The 22,656-nt window shown below is 66.5% G+C and overlaps 1 protein-coding gene across 1 annotated transcript in view; it reads right to left on the bottom strand.

Annotated features, from left to right (window-relative positions):
* TBC1D22A (TBC1 domain family member 22A) overlaps positions 1-22,656 on the bottom strand; it is a 152,449-nt gene that overhangs the window by 35,523 nt on the left and 94,270 nt on the right. Inside the window, exons 10-11 of the mRNA XM_054582600.1 lie at positions 12,179-12,254; positions 1,226-1,353 (exon numbers count right to left, since the gene is read on the bottom strand). Coding sequence (XP_054438575.1) covers positions 1,226-1,353; positions 12,179-12,254 — 204 coding nt within the window. The remainder of the gene's footprint in view (positions 1-1,225; positions 1,354-12,178; positions 12,255-22,656) is intronic.

Here is a 22,656-nt window from a genome sequence, read left to right as displayed (position 1 = left end):
AGCACCCAGCAGGCCGTCCAGGCGCAGGGGTCCTGGCAGCCGGCCCCCGCAGCCAAGGCCCTGGAGCTGGCAGCCCACCCCACCCGGGGAGCAGGGCCCTTGCCCACCGCGGGGCAGCGCCCAGCGGCCTGTGGCTCTCACGCCCTCCCATCTCACACGTGGCTGCCCCGTCCAGCGCCGGGCCCAGGGCAGAGCGGGCACTGGACGGCGAGCTGCTGTCGACACACATCCCATGGGGGCCTAGCAGGGGTCACAGAGCTGACACCTGCAGTGGCTCCGCTGACAAGCACGTGGTTTAGGGGAGAGGAATCACCAACCCCCATCCTATGATGACTACGTGTTTTCATTGCCAAAAGGTGCAGTACAATTTCATGGTTACTTGGGCCTGTGAAATAAAAATACCCCCAATTTTTAAGATATAAAAGAATTTATGACCAGGGGACATCAGTTCAAGAATGAGTCCATGGTACAAATGAGTCCATTTGTGACAAAATTTAATTTCAGGAAAATTAACTCAGTAAAGATGCCACACTTGCGCTTCCATTTTAATACCTGTCAGGTGTTTCAGCGAGCGGGGCAGGGCCTGGACGCACGGTCTGTTGTCTGGCTCCCGAGAACACGGCGGACTTAATACCCAATTTACCCATAACGGGGCCAGCAGCGCGAGGACCGCGCTCTGTGTTTAACGAGGGGCAGGGCCGTGAGCAGCCTGAGCCACCGCAAACGACCAGCATCCGCCATTTACGGGAGATTAAGTTCCTCCCCGAGACCTGGCCAACGGCGCCAGGCTGTCAGCCGCTTTGGCCAAACAGCCTACGGAAAGGCTTCCTGTCCCGACCAGCCTGGTGCTCAGAAACCCTGTGACTGCCAGGGCCCTAGAAAACCAAAACCCGAGTCAGAGGTTTGACCCTTTTTTTTTTTTTTTAAATCCTCATCCAAGGATGTTTCATTGATTTTAGAGAGAGGAAGGAAGGAAGGGGGTGGGGGACGCAACACTGTTGCCGCACAGCCGTGTGCCCTTCGGCCACAAGCACAGCTGCAAGTCCTTTTCCCTGTTTACATCGCTCGGATGACAGGGACGTCAGGAATGGGCATTCAGAGCCTGCCCTCCCCACAGGAGCACACGCTCCCGGCTCCCCGCTCCCCGCGTGAGGAGGGACCCCGCCCTCCGCTCACCTGGCAGGCATCCCACAGCCGGGGCGGGGGCAGGGCGGCCCGCGCTCACCTGGTAGGTGTCCCACAGGCGGACGGTGCAGCGCAGCGGCAGCTCTCGCATCAGCAGGTTGTTCATCCAGCGGAAGGCGAACTGCAGGTACCGCACCTCGTGCTGCTCCAGGTGCTGGTGCACTTGTTCTGCGGGACAGGGAGGTGGCTGTCAGGGCTCGCAGCCTGGGCGGGGCCCCTGAGAGCTCCCGCTCCCACAGCCACCAGGCCCTCGGGGCCACCCCACAGCGGCAAGACGGCCAGGACGGTGCCTGCCTGGCGTGCAGCCGCGGGCAGAGCTGGGGTCGCCCGCCGCCAGCCCCGCAGACAGAGGCCCTTCTCCTTCCTTCCCAGGGCGGCCCGCTGGACGCCAGCTGCAGGCCTGGGGGTCTGGGGGGAGGTGGGCTCGCCAGCTCCCAGGACGACCTCCACCCTAGTCAGGCAAACGCCACCAGCCCCGGGGCCTGGCTGGTGAGTGCCCAGCGGCACGGCCCTGGGCCCGGCGCCTCTGGGTTCCAGGTCTGGGGCTCGGGGAGGTCGGCCGCACCCCAGAGATGAGCCAGACTTTGCCTGCCCGCATTTCCCCAGCCCATGGTCTCCTGCGGGGGATGAAGTCACTCTTCCTCAGTGCACTGCCGTGGCAACTCACAGCCTGAGCCCCTTCAGCCGGCCCGGGTCCCTGCCCAGTGAGCGGTCAGCAGCCGCCAGAAAGGCTTCAGGGCTGTGGAACCCTGGCGGGGTCCCTCCGCGAAGCAAAGGCTCCGCAGACCACAGCGGCCCCACAGTGACCGTGACCCCCGAGGGCCTGTGCAGTGCGGAGCTGCCCTGCGAAGCCCGACAGACCGGGGTCCACGCCGACGCTTCCGCGGGGGCCTTCCGAGCACAGCTAACGCCCCTCTGCACGGTCCCCCCGACTGACTGTCGCAGGTGCCCCTCTCCCGGGTGCACCCTCCCCGCGCCCTGCCTCACAGGCAGCCCGGGAGACAGTTCACAGGCATTTTCAGTCCCTCCAAAGAAGGTTCTAGACACGGCATGTGAACAAGTGCTAGAGGAGTCAGCACTCTGGTTCGCTTGACACATGGTCCTGGCAGCTTGGCCCCCAGACCCAGAGGCGGGGGACCCGGCCGGACGCCCCCTGCATCCGCCCCTTCGCAGACTCCACTCTCTCCTGCACCCACCCCCAAATGTCACCCCCAAAAGGCCGCCGCCCATGGCTGCCAGAGCCAACAGGCCAGGGCACTGCCAACCCGGGGGCTGGGCGGACTCCCACAGAGGGACAAGCCGGGAAACCTGGAGGGTCAGGGATGCAGAGACCGCAGGAGAGGCTCCACGGCAACCAGGCCGTGACCGGCACATGAGGGACCGTGGGGACTTAGAGGCTCACCTTCAAGCCCATGAAGCCAGCGGGAGGCTGGATACCCAGGCGGAGAGAGGTGGCCGCCTCCAGGGAGCTGAGGGGACCAGGCAGGGGACCCCAGGGCCGCCCCACCTGTCACACTCTGCCTCCACAAGGATGAGCTCAGGTCCATGCGCTCCGGGCCGAGCACAGGGCCGGCGGGGGCCGGCGGGGGCCGGCGGGGGCCGGCGGGGATGGAGGGCCCAGGCAGCGGGGCTCCCCCAGCTATTCGGCTCCTGCAGCCCAGGCTCCTCTCCCTGAAGGGGCAGCTCCCGTGCAGACGTGAGGAAGGACCCTGCATGTCCACACCTGCAAGGCTCAGAGTCCTGGCCGGAGAGCGCAGGGGGCAGCGCTCTGTGGGGAGCGGGGGCTGCGAAGGAGCGTGCGCAGGCCGCTGGGGACCAGGACTGGCGTCTGCCACACACGGCGCCTCAGGCCTGTAAGGGCGGGCAACCCCAAGAAATCCAACACCCTTCTCACGCTGAAATCAAAACAAGCGCGCTCAGGGCAGCAAGGCTGTTGTCGCCATTAGCTTTCAGAATAAAATTTCTTCGCACTGAGCCCCGCCAGCCCCACCTCCCAGGCCCGCTGCCGGCAGCCCCCGGTGAGGGGGTGCAGCAGCCTACACTGGGGGCGCACCAAGGCCGACTGGGGCCCCGGGGAGCTGCGCATCGCTCGTCTTGCTGAGTGTCAGACACAGGCTCCTCTCAACCTTCCCGATCGGAACCCTCCAGGCGGGGGCAGAGAATCTGGCTTAACCAGCCCCCCAGGAGATCCCGTGTGCCAGCCACATGGCTGGGCGGGGCGCCCCTCACGGCGGCAGACCACAGCGGGGTCAGCCCCCAGGGACAGCGCAGCCGGGCCCCCTTCCAGGAGAGGGTCCCGCGCAGGATGGCGCTGGTGAAAGCCCGACGTGGTGCAGCGCTGCAGCTTCCTGATCCGATTTCTTCTCGTCAACTGAGGTTTCGTGGAATGCGTTTATTTTTCGAGTAAATTTAATTTCAATACCAGAGAGACACCTCCGCTTGCGCACGCGGAGCAGAGCCTGGGTGACGGTCGCCCACATGGCGCTGGGCGGGCCTCCAGGGCAGCGCGTGCCTGTCCCGGACACAGAGAGAGCTCCCCCCGTGGGCCGCCGGGCGCCCGGCATCTATCCGCACCCCTCCTCCCCGCCGCCGCACAGCGACACAGCAGCCTGCACGCCGTCCTGGGCCGCAGCCAGGGCCAGGCCCAAGAGGAGCTCAGCATGCAGTGCGCTTGTTAACCAAGAGGTCGCGCCCGCAGCCGAGGTTCTTGGGAGACGGGCAGGGCGGCCTGTGGGCGGGACTGCCCAGCGTGGGTGGCGGGCAGAGCTGCCGGCCTCCCCCGCCGGTGCTCACGGAAGAGCTGCCACCCGTGGAGCAGGGCGACAAGCAGCTCCGACGTGCGCTGCGGGCCACACAGCGCCCGCCCCACCGGGCTGGCCAGGAATGAAACACGTTTCTGGAGCACCTGTCACCGAAGTCCCCTGGCTAAACCGTTCTCTGGCAGGGCGAGTTCCACCGGGCGCCCCGCCTGCCAGCCCCCGGCCCCCAGGAGACATGGCCGGGGGTGACCGGGCTCGGGCTTGGCCAGGAGAAGCCTGACCCCCACAGAGTGGCGACCGGCTGCCTCGCACCAACCACCCGCCCCCAGGGCAGCTTCCTGACCAGGGACCTGCACCCCATCAGACAGGCAGGGGACCCGCCCGAACGCATGCCAGGCGGCCTCAGGCTGAAGCAGAGCTGAGGGCTGTCCCATCCCATGAAATGACCTCACTCTGCCGGGGCTGTGTGACCTTGCCCGTGCCCCCGGGGACCAGCGCCCTGTGCACAGCCCTTGCCCTGCACAGAGCAAGGCCTGGCCGTCTGCGGGAGCCCCGGCCCAGGCATGACCAGAGGCCTGACCCCCCGGGACACAGGCACACTCCCTCCGGAGAGGGCCCCGTGCCCACCGGCCTCAGGAGTTACCAGGCCCGCACGTGCCTGGGCCTGGGCGGCGCAGCCGCAGAAAGCCGGGCCTGCGTCCTGCCCCCAGGATGTCGGGGCTCGGGCAGAGACAGGAAGGAGACCCCACCTGGAGCCTCGGCCTGTCCGTCACACCAGAATTAGTGACTCTGAGTGTCCTGAGAGCCTGACCTCCTCTCTGACTGATACAGACCCTGAAGGGAAGCAAAGAGGTGGGCGCGTGCCTGCCGGGCGGGGTGTGCGCCGTGGCCATGAGGCGCCTGGGCATGGTGAGGCGCCGCGGGGCCCGCGCTTGCTGGGCAGCGGCCCCTGCCTGGATTCGGGGCCATCCGAGTGTCACCCTAACACACCAGACAGCGGGCCTTGCTCTCATGGAGGCGGCCGGTCCCCGGACCATGAGGCCTCCCCGGAAGAGAATCAGAAGAGAGTCACCGCGCGCGCGACGAGGTGCAGCAGCCACGAGCTCTGCCACCACCCTCCGGCGGGCGGGACGGGTTTCTGGCGAGATCGCCTCCCCTTCGGAACAGGCAGGGAGACGGACGGCTCCCCTGCAGGTGCCACCTCCCCTTACAGAGTCCAGAGCTGCACACGCGGTGCTGCGGGCTCACGCGTCCTGCCTCCCGAGTAACAGCGAGCAGGCAGACGCATGCTTACCGCGACAGGCAATTTGGCCGCAGCGACTCTGAACCTGAAATTTCCATTTCACTGGGAACGAGAGCGTACGGACCGCGGGCGGGTGGGCACAGTGAGTGCCACCAGGCAGGGTGAGAGGCTTTCCTCACAAAACCCCGGTGTGGCAGGAGGGGCCTGGGCCCCCTGGGCGGTGCGGGCCACACAGGCACGTGGCCAAGCCACTGAGGTATTTGCTGGCCACTTTTCCAAGCAGGTCTGCAGGAAGAAAATTCTGCCGCAACATCTTGTCCTCTTGATTAAAAACAAAAGTAAACTATGCGAACACATTATATCCCAGGATTTATGCTAAAAAGAAAAGAAAAAACACGTCACCCGTTGACTTGGCATGAGACGCACAGGCCGCTTCTGCTGGGCTGGGCTCTGCAGAGAGTTATTTGCCCAGCGGTGAGCGTAATTGCGCGCACGTGGATGCCTGACAAAGGACACTTTTCAAAGGCCCTCGGCAGGCTGAGGACAGATGGGGACGCATCAACGTCGCCGGCGCCTTGAATAGGCTCTGATTCAGGGGGAACATTTCAATTCTCTAATCAGTCAAAAGATAAAAAGAACAAAGACCAGACCCCCGGGAGTGAACACGGCCTCTCACAGCCAAGAAGGCCTCGTTCGGGGCTCTCCCGCCCCCTCGCTTGGTGGTTTGGCTTGTGTTAACAGCTAGAAAAGGCCCACACGGTGCTGCGGGGCGGAGCGGCGGGGCTGCGCACAGGCCTCGGGCTGCCAGGCCAGGAGAACCTGGGCCAGACCGGAGGCTGCTTCTGGAGAGTTCCACAGGTCCCCGGCGCGCCAGGCCCTCCCAGAGGGGCGCAGGGAGAGCCCAGCTCCTGCCTGGCGCGCGGGCGGGAGAGGCCTGGTGCGGTGGCAGCCACGGAGCAGCCCCGCACAGGTGCCGCCCCGGCCCTCCTCTGGCGGCCAGGCCCAGCAGGGCGAGGGCTGCAGGCCTCCCGGTTCGGAGCACGCCCCCACGGGGCAGCAGGACAGCTGCGTTCTGCACCCCCACACTCCAGCCCGGGAGCAGCCGCATGAGGCCGCGGCCACCCATAGCAGGCTCCCTGCGGACTCCGCGGCCACCACGACCCGTGAGCAAAGGGACAGAGGGGCCAGGATCAAAGCCGGACTGAGCGCAAGAGGCCAGGCCCTGGGCCGGCACAAGCACGGGGCACGCCTGTCCTGACAGGGCCGCCGACGGCGACTGCCCCCCACCTCATTCCGCACCCCGGCCAGCCGCGCGGCGGGGCAGCCTGACGACACGCAGCTGTCCGCAGCCTCGGCCACGGCCGGCCACGGCGCACGTGCCTCACGGGTGCCTTCCGACGACGGCCGCTGCCTGTCTTCCAAGAAACACAGCCGCCCCGGCAGGCACCGTGGAAGTCAATGGGCAGAGTCCGCGTGTGACTGCGGCCCAGAGAAGCCCTGGGAAGCCACCCGGGACCCACGGCCCTACGCACGGAGACCCCAGGGGCCGCTGCCGGCCACCTTCATAACGGCAGGAGGCACCCCCACGGCCTTGCAGGGAGGGGCCCGCGGCTCGAGGGCGGGAAAGGAAGCGGCCCATCGCAGCAACCACCCCGCTTGGGCTGCCAGCGCGGACGCGACCTGACAGCGGCCAAGGCCACCCGCCGGCCATGAAGGGGACACTGGCCCTCACGGCGAGGGAGGTGCAGCGGCTCCCAGTCCCCCCGCAACCAGTGACCACGAGCCAACGACTCCGGGGAATCGTTTCAAAAGCAGGCTTGACGGCCCGCCTCCAATTCCAGGACAACTTTTTCTCCTTACGGTCAAGGAGAACTGCTTTACTTGGAAGTCTGCACTTTAATTAAGTAGTCTCGGCTTGGCAATAAACTCTGAACATCAATCTCGGGGCGGAGGGTCACAAAGATGTCATCGTTAAGGAGAAAAGCCTCTCAATCACGACCCACGGGCCTCTCCCGGGACAGCCGCTGCCGCTGCCCACTGTGCCCACGCACCCACTAGGGCGGCCGAAGCCCACCCTGCGCAGCATGGCGGGGCAGCTCCAGGGAGGACAGGGCAAAGGGGCGGAGCTCTGCCCCTCCGCCGGCCCCGCGGCCCCGCCTCGCACCTGTGTGGGGTCTTCGAGACGGCTGGACCCCCATCCCGCGAGGGAGGTGAGTTGTGGCCGAGAGCCGAGGCCCTCTCGGGACCCTACCAGTTGCCACAAGGACAGAGGGCTGTCCCTCAGGCTCTGGAAATAAACCCCCCTCCCTGCCCGGGAGGAAAGCGGACACCAGCGTAACCTGGGCAGGGGCTCCTGGGGCCGGGGCGCAGCCAGGCCCAGAGGAGGCGGAGCAGGGGAGCAGGGAGGGCCGGGGGCCGCCCTGCAGAGCACACGGGAGCCCCCAGAGCCGCCGCCGCTGCGGGAGCCCTGGCACGCAGGGCGCAGACGCAGCGCCACTCCGCCGACCCCCGCACGTGTGAGCCCCGCACAGGCACTGCGCTGCCTGGGGGCCGAGCAGGGGGAGCGCACTCGTTCCTCTAACAGGACGCGCCCCATGCTCTCAACGCCCGCCCCCCCACAGGGCCACATGGAGGGCGAGACACCTGGAGGCGCAAGAGACCAGCAGGAGTCCCCCAAGGAACTGCGGTGGCGGGGGCGGGTCTGGCGGGCCTTGCCATGGGGAGGCTGCAGGCCGCGGCTCCCGAGGACGTCCTGGGCACAGGCAGGGCCGGGTGGCATGCGGGGCCCCCAGGACCCCGCCCCACCCCGAGCGGGCGGGAGTGGGCAGCGGGGCTGGCTGTGTTCAGTGCCAACTGGGATGCACGGAGCTGGAGGCCACATGGAGACCACCCAGCCTGTGGGGAAACCGAGGCCAGAGAAGGGGCCGGGCTCGTAAACACACACCTCACCAGGTGGTGGTGAAAGGTCAGCCACCACGCCAGTGAGGAACTGAGGGCCCCGCCTGGCCCACCGCAGGCACCTAGCGGCCACCGCCAAGCTCAGGGGCTGGGCAGGGACCAGGGCGGCTGTTCCTCTCACACGTTCTGTTTGCATGACGCCGAACTCCCTCCTGTCCTCTGATCTTACGTGTGTGCGCACGCACACTGGATCACGCGTGCACCCCTCCTGGAACACATGCAACAAAACGCCCCTGCGGTTCCGGTGCGGGCGTGAGGGCTCCCGCTGAGACAGACAGCGCTGGGTCCTGGAGGCAGCACGGGCCGGAGGCTCCGCCGTCCGAGTGACCCGGCCGGGCTCTGCGGGGCATGGCGACTGAAGCCGCAGGAATACAGAGCCACGGCCATGCCGCACGCCCTGAGCAGGAGGTCCTGGGGACGGAGCCGTGGCCCACAGCCTGCACGCCCGCCGGCCACCGGGTCCGTGTGTCGCCTGAGAGACCCGCTCTCTCCCCGATGTTCCCGCCAGCCGTCACGGGGCAGGATAGGGACATGCGGGGAGGGGAGCTTGTGTCCTCACGGCGGCTCGCAGGACGTCCTCCGGCTGGAGCGGGGCCGCCGGCGCAGTCTCTGACCTCCGGCAGCTCACCTCGCAGAAGCAATAAAAACATTTCCACTCGGGCGACAACAGAGCCGAACCTAGTTTACCGGCTGTAACGGAATTTCCTCTTGAAAGAATAAGTTAATTTTAACCTTACACTGTAGTCAGACAGCTTTCAGAAAAGCGTCATTAAAACTGCACTGAACCTAAATTTGAATGCACAGGAAAGGGGAACACGCAGGCAAGTGCACAGCCGCGAGCCAGTCCCCATGAGGGAAGCCGGCGTTCTGCTCATGTGGGGGTGAAAGTGGGCACCTCAGAAACGACGGCCACCGCCACCCTGGCCGGCCGGGCTCGGTCAGGGCCGCCCACGCCGACGGGCCTCCCGGGGGCAGCGGGGAGCCGGTGCCAGGCCGGGCCCTCGCGACAGACACCCGCCTGGCAAGAGGCTTTTGCAAACCCCCCCCCACACAGATACACACACAGATACGCACATGCATGCATTTACGGTTCAAAGAGAACAGCCTGCACGCAGTTTATCGCACACTCAAGGTCCTTGAGTGAGAAAACAGAAAGCAGAAACCAGCCACAAAATGTTCAGATTTTGTAAATTTTAGTATTTGCCATTAAACTGTTATCCTTCCTCATGAGAGAAGAAATGAAAAAAAGAGGAGCCAGAACCTGTGTGCAGGGGAGGAGGAAGCCACACGGTTTTTCTTCATTACAGATCTGAAACGTGATCGAATGGGACTTTGGCAATTGAAAACCATGACAACCAAATCTAAGAATGTAACGGGCAGTGGTGTTAACAAGTCAAGAGACGGCCGGAGAGAGACACGGGGGCTGGGAGGCAGCCTGCCAGGGACAGGCCACAGAAAAACAGGAGACAGAGAGCGTGCGCCGCCGCTCGGGGACACAAGTGCGGTCGGGCGCTTCCCGGGGGCAGAGGCGCCCGCGCCGCCCTCTCCCGCCCCCCACCCCGCCCCCAGCACTCCGCACAAACGCCACACCCGGACTGGGACAGCACTGGGCCACCTGCTGCCACCAGCCTCAGTCCCAGGACTCCGGGAGAGCTGCTTCGCTCCAATGCCGCCCTGCAGGTCACTCTGCGAGGCCTCGGCGGGCACGGGGCGGTGCTCAGATTCCCGGTCTGGGCCGGCCCGGGGCCGGGGGCCCAACCGCCAGGCGGCAACAGGCGCCCCAGCTGGAGGTGAGCGCCTGAGCCCCGCCCCCTGTCCCCCCGCCCCGGCCATGGGAAAGCTGGCTTCCACGAAACCGGTCCCTGGTGCCAAAAGGGTTGGGGACCGCGACCCGCTTGCACCACGAGGCTGCCAAAACCACCTCTCCCACTTGGAAGGGCCTCTCAGGAACCCCTCGGCCATCGGCCCCACCAGGAAAACGAGACGGTGGCGCTGCCCCTCTTCTGATCGCCCGTGCTGCCGCCCGTCCCCCGAGACCGGTGCCCTCCCCGCCCCGGCGCACCCCCGCCACACTCCCGCGGGGCGCCCACGCGCTGCAGCCTGGCCCTGCAGAGCAGCTTCACTCGTTTTGAAACTAGCGCCGCCTGGGCTGTGCCCACGAAACCTCACCTTTCTTAACTAGTCCACGAAGGTGTGCTCCTCATCAAAGTGCCAAAAAGTTCTGAGATAAATGCTGTTCTTCCCCAGAAGTGCAGAAATGAGGCAGTGGTATTTTTAAAACCAATTTTTTCTTCCCTGCTTGTCCTGCTCTTAATAAAACCTTTACAGTCCCAGGAAAGGCTCCAAGCCCACAAATTCTTGCTCCACGAGGTGACTGCTGAACTGGGGGAGGGGACTCCATGCACCGGAGGCCTGCGGCCAGAGCCCCCAGCAGCCAGAACGAGCCCAGACTCTGCCCCGCCCGCAGGTCCCCTGCCACGCGCACCGGCCCCTTCCACGCTGGGGCCGGCACAGAAGGCCCCTCAGGCTTCACGGGGGAACACACACATCATGCAGTGTGAGCCGCTACAACCAAGCCTCTTCGGGGTGGGGAGGGGCTGGCAATTCAACGGAAACCCGCAGGGTGAAGCTGCCGTCCTCACAGGCTGCCCACAAACGCCGGTGTGAGGGACTGACAGCCCAGGCCCGGGGGGCGGGGGGGACCCTGGGGCCGCCACAGTGCCTCGCCGGCGACCCTCAGCAGACCTGCGGTGCGCATCACCCGCACCACACGGGGCAGAGCAGAGCCATCCAACCTTGTCCCAAACTGCAGCCCAGGAGCGAAGGAGCGCTCGCCACACCTCCCTGACCTCCACGCAGGCGGGGGCCTGCCTCCCAGGACATGAGGGGACGGGTGAGCCACTAACGCAGTGGCGTAACTCACGTCCCCGCAAATCGTATTCTGGAGAACTAAAGGGGGCTGGGGAACAGTATGAAGCTGCTGGTCGGGAAACTGTCCAACGAATCAAAGAAAGATCTCACTGTGAAGATAGCAACAAATGTACATCAATGCCGTTACGTAAGCAAAAGACAGCATTTGAGGAGACAGGCTGGAAAGCAGCTAAAGGTGCTGAATTGAGTGAGTATCATTGGAAGAGCTATAACACTTCACCGCGGGGTGGAAACTGAGTAACAACGCTCAGACGTGTAGTTAAAGCCAGACTCCACGGAGGAACGAGGGGGAGCCCGGATCGGCACGGCGCCTGGGCTGCGTCGGTCGGTGCCCCCAGACCGAGCCCCCTCGTGCAGACACCCACTGCGAGGCCGTCCTCGGGCACAAGCCAGCTCGGCAGCGGGGAGGCGTGGGCGCGGGCCTCCCACCCACAGGGCAGCAGTGCGCCACTTTCTGTGCATTCAGTGAGACATCTGCCGAGCTCTCCCGGGGCTCCTCGTGCAAGACCACTTCCCTTCTCTGGACCGCACCGCTGGCCGGCTGGTGCCGCAAACCCATGCCTGGGTCTGCGCCGTATCTCTCCGCTAATGCTCTGTTCATTAATTTAACAAACCGCCAGGAGAATAGGCTTGGAGCGGGCCGCACTCTCTCTCCACTCACTTAATTAAAGTTTGCTGCTGCAATATGACAGGCAGCGCACCGCGGGAGGGTGGCTGTGGGGACGAAGGTGGAAGGCACCGCAAAGCCCCCTCAACATGAAAGCATCATCTACGACGGCCGGAGCCCATGCTTTAATTTCTCCGTAATATGAAAGATGTTATTTCCAGACCTGGTAATTAATTGGATTCCAAGGAGAGATCACGCCAGCATCCTTGGCAGCAACATGAGACAAAAGGCAGGAGACAGGGGGCCCAAGGACAGCCGCACACAGCCCCCTGCCGCCCGGATCAGGACGGCCGCCAGGCCCGGCGGGGAGCGAGGGCACCTGCCTGCGGGCACTCGACCCCTTGCCCGGGGAGGCCTCCTGTCCCCGGCACCCCCACACAGGGCGGGGCCCTGCCCGCGGCACCTTGGCCGCTCCGACGGCCCTGGGGCTCCTACCATCGATCCGGCTGACAAGCTCTTCCAGCATCTTCACTTTCATCTGGATCCCCGGCTGGGCAAAGGTGTAGTTGTCCTGCAGAAAAACAACAACGAGCATCACATGCAAAGCCACGAGACACCCTTCCGGCGGAGGGCACGGGAGGGCAGCTTCACCAACCGGCACGGGCCTGTGCGGCACCCTGCTGCGCGCCCACGGCAGTGCCAAGCACATCTGACTCTGCGAGGTCAGGTGCAACCTGCCTGACGTCAGAAGGTCAGCGTGCCCGCCAAAGGAACACTTAACGGGCACGTCTCTGCGTGAACGCAGACACTTCCACTGAAATACAACACGCAGGCTGTGCAGCCATAGCTCATTTAGGGGAAGCGTCTGCTGGACCCAGACAGACACCTGGGCAGCGTGCACACAGCACGGCCCCGTGGAGGGACGGTCACACAGCGGCACCCGAGCCCAGTGCAGGCAGCACCACGTCACGCCAGCAACCCAAGGGCCAGCAACAGGGTCCCTGGGTGGAGAGGGAGTGGACGGGTGGCCACTCCCAGCGCACTCAGGCCAAGACACTCATGGACAGAGGCGGGAAAGCAGGCGGGCGGGCAGGTCGGACAGGCGCAGCAGGAGCCCGGCCTGCGGCCCAGGAGCCCCGTGGCCTCGCCACCCAGCACCAGGCAGCAGCGATTCTGCCGCCCAGGTCGGCTCAGAGGGCCCGGCACCAGGCACCAGGCACCAGGTCCCAGGGGCGGGGGCGCGCAGGGACGGCGGCCCCTTGGCAGGCACAGTCATCACAAAGAGCAGAGCTCGGCCGCAGAGGATGGCGGCGCCTCCCCCGCCCCAGCCCCCTGCACGACGGCCTCCGGGTGCCTCTGCCAGCGCCCGGGCCTTCTCAGAGCCCGGACAGGGACAGGCGCACACCCGCTGGCGGTGTGGGCGGCAGCACACAAACCCCCAGTGCCCACGGCCCAGCCCTGGAACCTGGCAAAGGGAACCATGGCTGCTGGCTGACCGACGCACGCGCAAGGCCCCCTGGATCATCCCGGCGCCCAAGTGGCCCGGGGCCATCCGGGTAGCAGGGGGCCGCAGGGGAGCCGTGTCAGGCACGACGGCACCAGCAGGCCCTCCAGCCCGCTGCTGGGAGGGTGAGGAACGGCCGGTGCCACGTGTGCGGGCTGGAGAGGCCGGGGAACAGCTTCACCCCTGGAGCCTCTGCAAAGGACACGGCCAGCCCCCGGCAGCCCCACGAGACCCCGACCTCCAGGGCAGGGAGAGAGAACAGCTGGGTGACCAGTCAGAGCGGCCCCAGGGGCTGGCACAGGAGGCTGCAGCGTGTTCTTTAGTGGGGCACCGAGACCCATGAGGGCACAAAGGGCGAGCTCAGAGCCCGGGGCGACCAGGACTATGGCTGCACCCTGGGCCTGAGCTCCTGGGGGCTGCGGCTCGCACGGCTGCTGCAGGCAGAGCTGGGCCAGCTCGTCCCCGGGGGGCGACGCCGGCGTGGCCGCAGGGGCCTTGCGTAGTTAAAGGGAGGGCGGGGCCAGGGGCAGCTGTAGCTGCCAGCGGAGGCTAAGGCCCAGCACGAACACGTGCAAGGGCATCAGCCTGGAGCCTTCCTAGCATGTGGACAGTGGGGGACGCACCTGCCGCTGTCACATCGGGGACAGCGGGTGCCTGCACACGGCAGGGGGCACGAGGGCGTGTCGCCCCTCACGTTTGGGGGCGAGTCTGCAAAGGCAGCGTGTGAGCAGCTGCCCCTCCCCAAATGCCACTCCGCAATCAGGGCCCAGGAGGGCGGTGGGGAGCCGCCTGACGTGACTTGGGAAACACTTGGTGGCAACGTTTCCGGACGGCAGACCAGGCAGGCGCGCTCCTCGGAGGGGACGTGCCCACGGCACCTGGAGGCTCCAGACCTAGTGCAGGGTCGACGGGGCAGGTGGCCCTGGCGACCCCCGGGAGAGGCCCTGGGAGAGGGCAGCCGCACCGCAGTGCCACGGGCTCTGGATCTGCCGGGGCGGGGGGTGCCCGTGCCAGCGCGGGGCTGAGGGGCTGGCCTTCCGGCCCGCGGCGGTTTTCCGAGGCGGGGGGCCAACAGGAAGGGCCCCCGCTCCCGGCGCGGCCAGCGCTCCCCGTGTCTCACTCGGGCGCACGCACTGGCACGACACAGCCTACCCAGAGCAGGGGCGGCCACCACGTGGCACTGAACTAGAAATGCCCACGAGGGAACACGGGTCTTTTCTCCAGACGTGGGAAACGTGCAGGCTCAGCCCCAACTCCTCCTGGCAGATTTCTCCCATGTGGCTCCAAGGGACAGCCTCTGGGCTCCCAGCCGTCACGTCGGCGAGGCACGACCGAGAGGCGGCGAAGCCGAGGTCCCTCTGGGAGCCTGGCAGCGTGACGGGCGGCTCTCCCGGGGTGACGGCCACAGGGCCCGGGCAGGGCGTGCTCTCTAGCCTGAGTGACAGGCCTGTGGGTCCTGCTAAGCGCCGTGCTCCCGAGGGGCGTGGGCCGGCAGAGGCTCGCGGGGGCCGAGGGGACTCCGGGCCCCGAGAGGCCGGCGCGGCCCGAGGAGACAGCGCGCAGTAACAGCACGTCGCTGCAACGTCTGGGCTGGAACAGGAAAGAAGTTTGGGTCTGGACTTGAGCTTACACGGGTTATCAGCCTTTGAGACTGAATTTCTCTCTGGAAATCGGGTAACAGGAGGAGATCCGTGCTCTAATGCGGGGCGCGCTGCGCTGCTGGAAGTCCGGTCGCCCTGACGGTGGCCTCCCGAGGGGCCAGGCCGAGCGCGGGCGTGCGGATGAGGGGTGAGCGAGACGGGGATTCTGCAGCCCCAGGCAGAGGCCTCGGGAATGATTTAGCGCTCGAGTCCGACACATTTCAGAGCAACCACCGCCCCCCGTGGTCCCAGGAAAACACTCCGGAAGCAGGGGCTGCCCTGAGGCTGACCGGCCGGAAGGACAGAGGGTCTCCCTCCTCGTCCCTCCCTAAGAAAGGCCACGTCCCAGGCTGACGGGGCCCAGCACCCAGCTGGGGGAGCCAGGGGCAGCCCCCTAAACCTGGGGTCTGCTTCCAAGGGCAGGGGACTCCGCTGGGACCACTGCTGCCCTCTTCCTATCCCCAGAATATGTCCCCCAAAAGGCAGGTCACGAACTGCCAAGCCCAGGAGGTAGCAGGCTGCTCCCCGGGGAGGCTCCACGGCTCACGTGGGGCCCGCCCGCCCCGGTGTCGCTCTGACGGGGGAGGAGACCTAACACTCCTGCGACGCAGATGGCCAGTTTGCCGTGGTCGCCCGTGAAGACAGGATTTCAAGTCTCTCATTTAGAAGAAGCAAGAGTCATTCTCTGGTCTCCACCTGCCCCTGCTTTATTTCTCCCTGTTCCGACCCCCGCCGGGAAGGCGGGTCCCCCGGAGCCCCAGCGGCGAGACAGGGACGACACCGGCGGCCTGCACCGACAGTGAGACGCGCAAGGCTGAGCCAGTGCGAGGCCTGCGTCTGGGAGGAGCCCAGAGAGCGGCCTGCGTGGCCATGGCGCGCGGGGCGCAGGCGGGGCCGGGCCCAGCCTCCCGCGCCCACCGAGCGCGGCCAGGCTGAGCCCAGCCCTGGCCAGTGGCCAGGAGTCCTTAAAGGGCACCCCAGGGAGACGCCGGAGCCAGAGGCAGGGCGAGGAGGGCGAGGAGGGCGAGGAGACGAGAACGCCCGGGGGCCCCGGGGGCCTGCTGCAGCGCCTCTGAGCCGACCGCAGGCCCGCCCACGAACGCCGGGCCGGACGTCCCTGCGGGGCAGCCGGGTCCACCAGCAGGCCCACCCCTGCAGCCGCACCGGCGCCCGGCCCAGCAAACCTCTGCCGAACGGCTCTGCGGACACGCCAGAGACGAGGCGTTGGGGACACTGCACGCTGACCAACTGCCGCACGGCGCGGGCACGCACACGGCTCCCCTCGCAGGAAGTGCGCGTTCGCGGCCTCGCCCGTCACGATGCACTGCGGGGCCCCACAGGAGGGGCAGCACACGAAACTTCCGGGCCGGGCGGCAGGAGGGGCTGAGGGACACAGGGACGCGTCAGGAAACGCCCCCCGAAGGCGCGGCCCGTGCCAGCAGGCAGGACCCAGAGGCCGCCCCCGGGCGGGCCCCGCTCGAGCGCCGGCCACGGCGGGCAGCCCTTCCTACGCGCTTCAGAGGAGACGGGGCACTGAGTCTCCTGAGGGGCACCTCAGAGGAGACTTGACAGACGAGCGCCCCCGCCCCGCCTGCCGGCGCACAGCGCAGGGAGACCTGAGAGCCCCTCTGCGGCCCGGGGCGGGGGCTGTCCCGGGCGGAGGCCCACGCTCACGGGGCCGCAGCCCCTGCTGGCCGGCCGCCTGCCGAGGAAGCCCCTCCCTGAGGCCGAAGCCAAACCTCCTCCCTCGCCCACCGGCACCCGCCTCGGCCACAGCGCGGCAGGCTGCTCCATCCCGTGGCCAGCGGCCTGGACGGCTCCCGGCTGCTTCGCCTCTGCCAGGAGCCCCCCGCCCACTGGCCGCAGCCCTGCACCCCGTGGCCGCCCGTGGACAGAAGGCCCAAGGGCTGCGTCGCAGCCGAGCTCAGAGCCACGAGGGCAGGAAAGCAGCCTGTGAGGGGAGACATCAGACCCCGCCTCCCGCCCGCTCGGAGCGCCCACGACAGTGCCCTGGGCGGGGGGGCGGGGGGGGTGTCGCCTGGGACCTCGCCTTGGAGCGTTCCCACCTCTCCTGACTAGTCGGCGGGGCTTGCAGGGCCTCCACCGAGCAGCGGGGTTTGTGCTGAGCTCTGGCTTTCCTGCTGGGAGTCCTGAGTCTTGGAAGGTGCCAGTCAGGGTGCCTGCGGAACATCCCACCATGAAAGCCTGGGCCCCAAGTCCCCGGTGAGCCCACTGGTGGACACCACCTCACACCCTGCTGTCCCCCGCGCTGCTCCCTGCGCCCCACCAGGACAGGATGTGCGGGTGCCATGCCTGTGTCTCCAGGCCCTTCCCCCGGCCGGTCCTGCGCCGCATCCAGCCCTGGGAGGCGCAAGCACAGCTGACACAGAGGCCTGGGGTCACGGGCCCGGGGTGGCCGTGGGCCCCCTCAGGCAGGAGGAAGCCAGAGCCCCGTCCCAGGGACGTCGGTGCGGTCGCTGAGTGCGTGGGCCCCTTGAGGCCAAGCGGGAGCAGGGACGGGCTCGCTGCGGCCCGGCCAGCAGCCTCCCTGCACGAAGTGTAGGTCCCCCCACCCATCCCCCGACTCCCGCGGCGACGTCGGTCGTGGACGGTGGAGAGCGGGCAGCCTGGGCCCCGGGAGGCCCCTGGGTGCCTGTTCGCAGACTCTGGCCGCCCCGCACAGGAAGCGGCGGGCTCGGACCGGGAGGGCGCCCGCAGCGGGCTGTGCGCACGTCCGGAGGCGGGCCCGGCACGGAAACAGGGGCCAGTGAGCCCCTCTCAGAGGGAAGACACACGAGACGGAAGCCGCCATCGGCGTGAAGAAGCGCGCGTGACAGGGCGGCGTGCTGGACGGGTCCCAGGAAAGGACAGCCGGGGACGGCGCCGCTATGGAGACGGGAGGGGCCCGGCGGCGCCGGGGGCCGGGGGTGGGGGAGGGCGGGTGTCAGGGCCCTGAAGCTGCTCAGAACGACACTGTGACTGTCAGTCCGCACCCGTCCCAGCCCAAGGGGGGCGCCACACCAACAGGGACGCCTGGTGTCCGCTCTGGGGTCCGCGGGCAGCCACGCCGCGGGGCTGGCCGGGGCGCCACGGGGACGTGAGGCGTGGGCAGGGGACGTGCTGGGCGCCTGGGCGCCGGCAAGGGGGCCTCCGGGGACTCGGTCGTTTCTGCTCAGCATTTCTGTGACCCTGAAACTGCTCTAACACCAAAGTCCATTCATTTAAAAAAGGAATCAATTCACCTTAAAGAAGGCAGGAAGAAAGACCCAAGTAAGGTGAAACGAACAGGAAATAAAAAGTGAAATGGCAGCCTAGACCCCAGGCATGGACGGTGACCATGGAACCAGTGTCCCGTGACCCTGGGTGGCACACACCGAAGAGGCAGGAGGCCGGCTCCGACCACAAGGCGTCGGCAGGGAACGCCCGGCACGAGGACACCGCAGGGGAGAGCCCGCGGAGGGCAAGGACGCCCCGGGCGCCAGCGGCCACAGCGGGGCGGACGGCTCCGTCACGACCGCGCGAGCCGCGCCCCGGGAGTCACGAGGCACGTTCCACGGCAGTAAGTGTGGAAGGCCATCACGAACACGGAACGACCCTACGGGCGTGTGCAGCTAATACACGAGTTTCAAGTCATGTGATGCAAAACCAACGAGCCCAGGAGACAAGTCCGCCAGCAGAGACGGGGGTCTCGAAGGTCCGCGCTCAGCAGCTGACGGGAGACCCAGCGCCTGGGGGCACAGGAGACTCCCCGCGGCCGACCACGTGACAGGCCTCAAATCAGCATCAGCGCCTCTAACTGCCAGCGTTAGGGATGAAGGACGTCACTAGAGTTCCTACAGACCCTAAAAGAATGAGGAACTTTTATCAACAACATGTCAACTAATGATACAACTTGTTTAAAAAGGCAAACTTCCTTAAAAGACAAACTGTCAAAACTGACGGGAGAAAACAGAGAAACTGTGGAGTCCCGCCCAGAGCAGAAGTTCCATTTAGAGTTAAAACTTTCCCACCAAGAAGTCCCTAGCAGGACAGCTTCGCTGCTGGGTAAGTGGCCCCGGAGAAACACCGTCAGCTGAGCCGCGACGCCGCCGGAGGGTGGAGGAGCGCCTCCTGGGGCCAAGCGGGGACAGTGCGCCTCACACACCGGGGCATGGAAAGCCTCCAGACGGCGCCACCAAAGAAAGTCCCGATATCATGACAAGGTGGGGTTTGTCTCAGGAATGCAGGATGAGCTAACCACCAAAACGTAATCAGTGTCCTTCACTGCATTAACAAAGTGAAAACCCCCCGGGTCATCTCAACAGAAGACGAAAACGGGTTTAACAGAACACTCCTCCACCGTTTGTTTACGTCTCAGCAAGGGGGTGGTCCGCGCCTGCCCCTCCCCCCGCAAGCCCGAAGGACCACTCCCGCAGCCGCGCACTGCGGGGTGCAGGGCGCAGCACGCGCCGCGCAGCAGGGCCTGGGGCGCAGCGGGGCCTGGGGCGCGCCCACGGGGGACAGGCTCCTGCTGCAGGGCGCACCGCCACAGCTGCCCGAGGGGGGGCGCCGCAGAGGCCAGCGACCGCTCTCGTTCCCTTTCCAGGAAAGACAACAAAGGGAGCCGCTCCGAGCACAGCTGTCCTCGGCCGCCCGCACTGCGCCTCCCAGGGGTCTGCCTTTGAGGAAGGAGCCGGGGCGCCTTCCTCACGCAGCACTGAGCAGTTTAAGCCAAGCTGCGTGACAGCCCTACCGGCGGAGACGAAGGTCACAAAGCGCCTGGGAGAGGAACACAGCAGGTGCGTCAGCGGGAAGCAACGGACTTTAGGAAGGACTCAGGCAGCCACTGCCATAGAAGAGGAGGAAGTCAAAGGTCATCAGAATTAAAATTCTCTGATCGCCAGAAAACATTGGTAAAATAAGATGACGTGACAAGCCACAAATTTGGGGAAAAAATATTCTCAAAAAAAAGATGTATCCTAACAAAGGACTGCTATCGGGCAGCAGTAAACAGCAGGAACACAACACAGAGCAGCCAGGACCCACCGGTGCCAGTGGGCATGTGGACCACAACCACCCCTTGGGGGCAGCTCCAGCTGCTTTTCACAGAAACTCCGGGTGCTCGGGAGGCGTGACCCGGTGGCCCAAGGGGCGCAAACTGCGTGCCCGTGAGAACACACACATAGGGGCACAGCGGGGCTCGCCCCCCGGGAGGACGGACACGCCCGCGGTGGTACGCACCGAGTAGCGCAACCTGGTAATCAGAAGGAATGAACTGTTCACTCGGCAACAACGTGGACTGTGTGTGTTTCAGTGCTACTGTAAATTGAATTCTTTCAATTTTTATTTTTGAGCTGCGGCTCAGTGACTCATTCTTGTCGAACCTCTAGCAGCAGCCCAGGACCGGACGACACAGCCCTAACAAGCCTCTGCACGGGGTTTCTGAGAGCGCCCCATTTTATCAACTAGGGCTCCGAGGCCCAGCACACAGGCTCTGCCCCACGGAGGGCCTCGCCCACAGGCCCAGGGGGCGGGAGCACGCCTGCCCCCGCACCCTCCCCCGACCGGCCCCGGCGGGCTCCCCCGCGGGCCAGGCCCGGCGAGCCATCTCCCGGCCACCCTTCCCCACACCAGGCGGCCCCTCGGTCCCCGCTTTCCTCTGTGCTGCAGCGGAGGTAAGGGCCCCGTCTCCTCCCAGGTTCCGCGGTCTCAGCTCCTCGCTCAGGCCCCTTGGCCCCCCGCGGAGCTGGCCTTCCCGCAGCACGGCTTCTCCCAGGACGCCCTGCACGGGCTCCGCTCTCCTGGGACCGGGCTGCCCCTTCTCGCCCCCTACTGGCACCGTCCTCAGTAGTCACCTCACGACAGCTGTGTCTGAGGGACGCCCCCCACACAGCGTGCACCCCGGCCCGCGCTCCCCCACCGAGCCACGCGCGGGACTGCCCCCCGTCCTCCTTCTCCCTGGCAGGCTCCGAGGTAATACAGTCACCTTCCCCAACCTTCCGGCCACTTCCAGGGCAGCCGGCGCCCAGCGCTCAGCTGGAACCCTCCTTCCCCAGGGAAGGACGTGCAAGCGGCTCATGGCGCGAGGCCCGGCCCTCCCTGTTAGGTGACGGCCACAGAGCAGCCGGGGCGGGAGGCCAGGGCAGGCCCGGGGGCGGCTGTGCTGCAGGGGGCCCGCGCTGCTCGCCCACCCACAGCCCCGCTACGTGTTCCTGGTGACATGAGAGGCCTGCAGAAGCAAGAACAACCCTCTAGAAGCCCAGGAGGCCCCGCCCCGCCTGGCCTCAGGCTGGACCCCGCTGGACCCCCGGGGGCAGGCAGGCCACAGTGGGAGCCTGCCCTCCCGCAGTCCCAACGCCCGCGCCCTGCGGGAGGGTGGTCCTGTGTAAAGAAAACAGGGCCCTGTGACCCACACCAAACCTTCCCCCAAAAAGAGTGTCTCCAGCCCAGCCTCCTCTTCCCTAAGGGATCTGGGGCACCCACATCACAAAGCTGCCGCCCACTAGCACGTCGCTCCCCCGGTGGTGTGGCTCCCGGCGGGGCCGGTACAGCGTTCTCACAGACACGCCGCGCGCTGGGAGAGAGCGCGTGCTCTCTGAGCAGGAGGCAGGCCCTGAGGGGCAGCGGCCTGGGCTCGCGCCCTGTGGAGCCGGTGCCCGCGGCCTGCCCGGCTCCTGGCCGCATGCCGGATGGGCCGCCGCTGCGGGGCTGTGGCCGGGCCCCATGGACCCGCCGCCCCGCTCGGCAACAAACCAGCCCCGCACGGGGCACATCTAACAACGTGCGTTGGGAAACCGAGGTGACGCAAGCCGGTTAACAGTTCAAAGAATTCAGAACAGTGTCTGGACTTGAGAATCTCTTCTAGAAATTCCCGCCCACGCTGGCCCACTCTCCTCCCCGCCCCACCCCCCAGGAGCTCTCCGTAGTACAGGCGCACTCAGGAGTCTCCAGGCCACTGCAGGGCAGGGCCTTTCCCAGAAGACGAGTCCACGGAGCAGGAGGCAGGGACGCTGGGTATCTCAAGGCGGGCTCTCCCGCCTCCAGGCCTGCTCCCTCTACCAGCCGTGTCAGAGCAACCCCGCGGCGCAGCCTTCCCTCGGGCCCCTGCTCCCCCGTCGCGTTCCCCCCAGCCCTTTCCTCCGGACCCTCCCGCGATCCTGGGCTTGAGGCGAGACTCTGACAAGCAGTGCGTCCTTGGATCTGCTCCTGAGTGCACCCTGGCCTGACAGTTACTTTCCCAGACCAGCGCAAGGGCTGCCCACAGTGCAGCCGGCCCCCCACGCAATCGCCCATCTCGAGGCTTCATTGGAAGGCCCCACGCCTGTCCCGTGAGGTCCTCCCCCGTCTCCTGTCAGGGGACACGCGCTGCTGACGGACAGGCCCGAACGGCGCCCTCTGCCAGCGCGGAAGACGCCGCCGCCACCGCTGCCCACGCTGCCTTTCCGCGGCGCGTTTCCTCCTTCCGGGCCTGGTTTTCCTTCTCTCGTGTCCTGGCCTCCCTTTCACTTGGAATCATGTCTCTGTGCTGCCCACTCGGCTCCTTCCTTGTCCTGCTTTAACGCATCCTCCCTTCTGCTGTCTCTAATGAATGTGAAGGTCACCGGTGATCAACTGGTTGCTAGGGGTTCTGAGTGGCTCCTCCGTAAGACCTGCAGGCTCTTCGCAGAGTCTCACACCCCACCCCCCATCCTCCCTCACCCCGGAGCGTCTGACACCCGCACACGCTCCGGTTCCTCCACGTCAGTTCGGGGACCTCAGTACAACGCCCCCGCCTGTGCAGCCGCCGGGGCATCGCCATCGGTTCTGTGCTTTTCCTACGGCCAGCTCGTCTCTTGGGGCTTTGCCGTGGG

The sequence above is a fragment of the Pteronotus mesoamericanus genome, unplaced genomic scaffold (assembly GCF_021234165.1).
Source record: "Pteronotus mesoamericanus isolate MK-2021 breed Mesoamerican mustached bat unplaced genomic scaffold, CSHL_Meso_final contig_702, whole genome shotgun sequence".
Taxonomy (NCBI): Eukaryota; Metazoa; Chordata; class Mammalia; order Chiroptera; family Mormoopidae; genus Pteronotus; species Pteronotus mesoamericanus.
The sequence above is the reverse complement of the archived record's forward strand: the minus strand, read 5'-3'. Positions and strand labels throughout refer to the sequence as shown.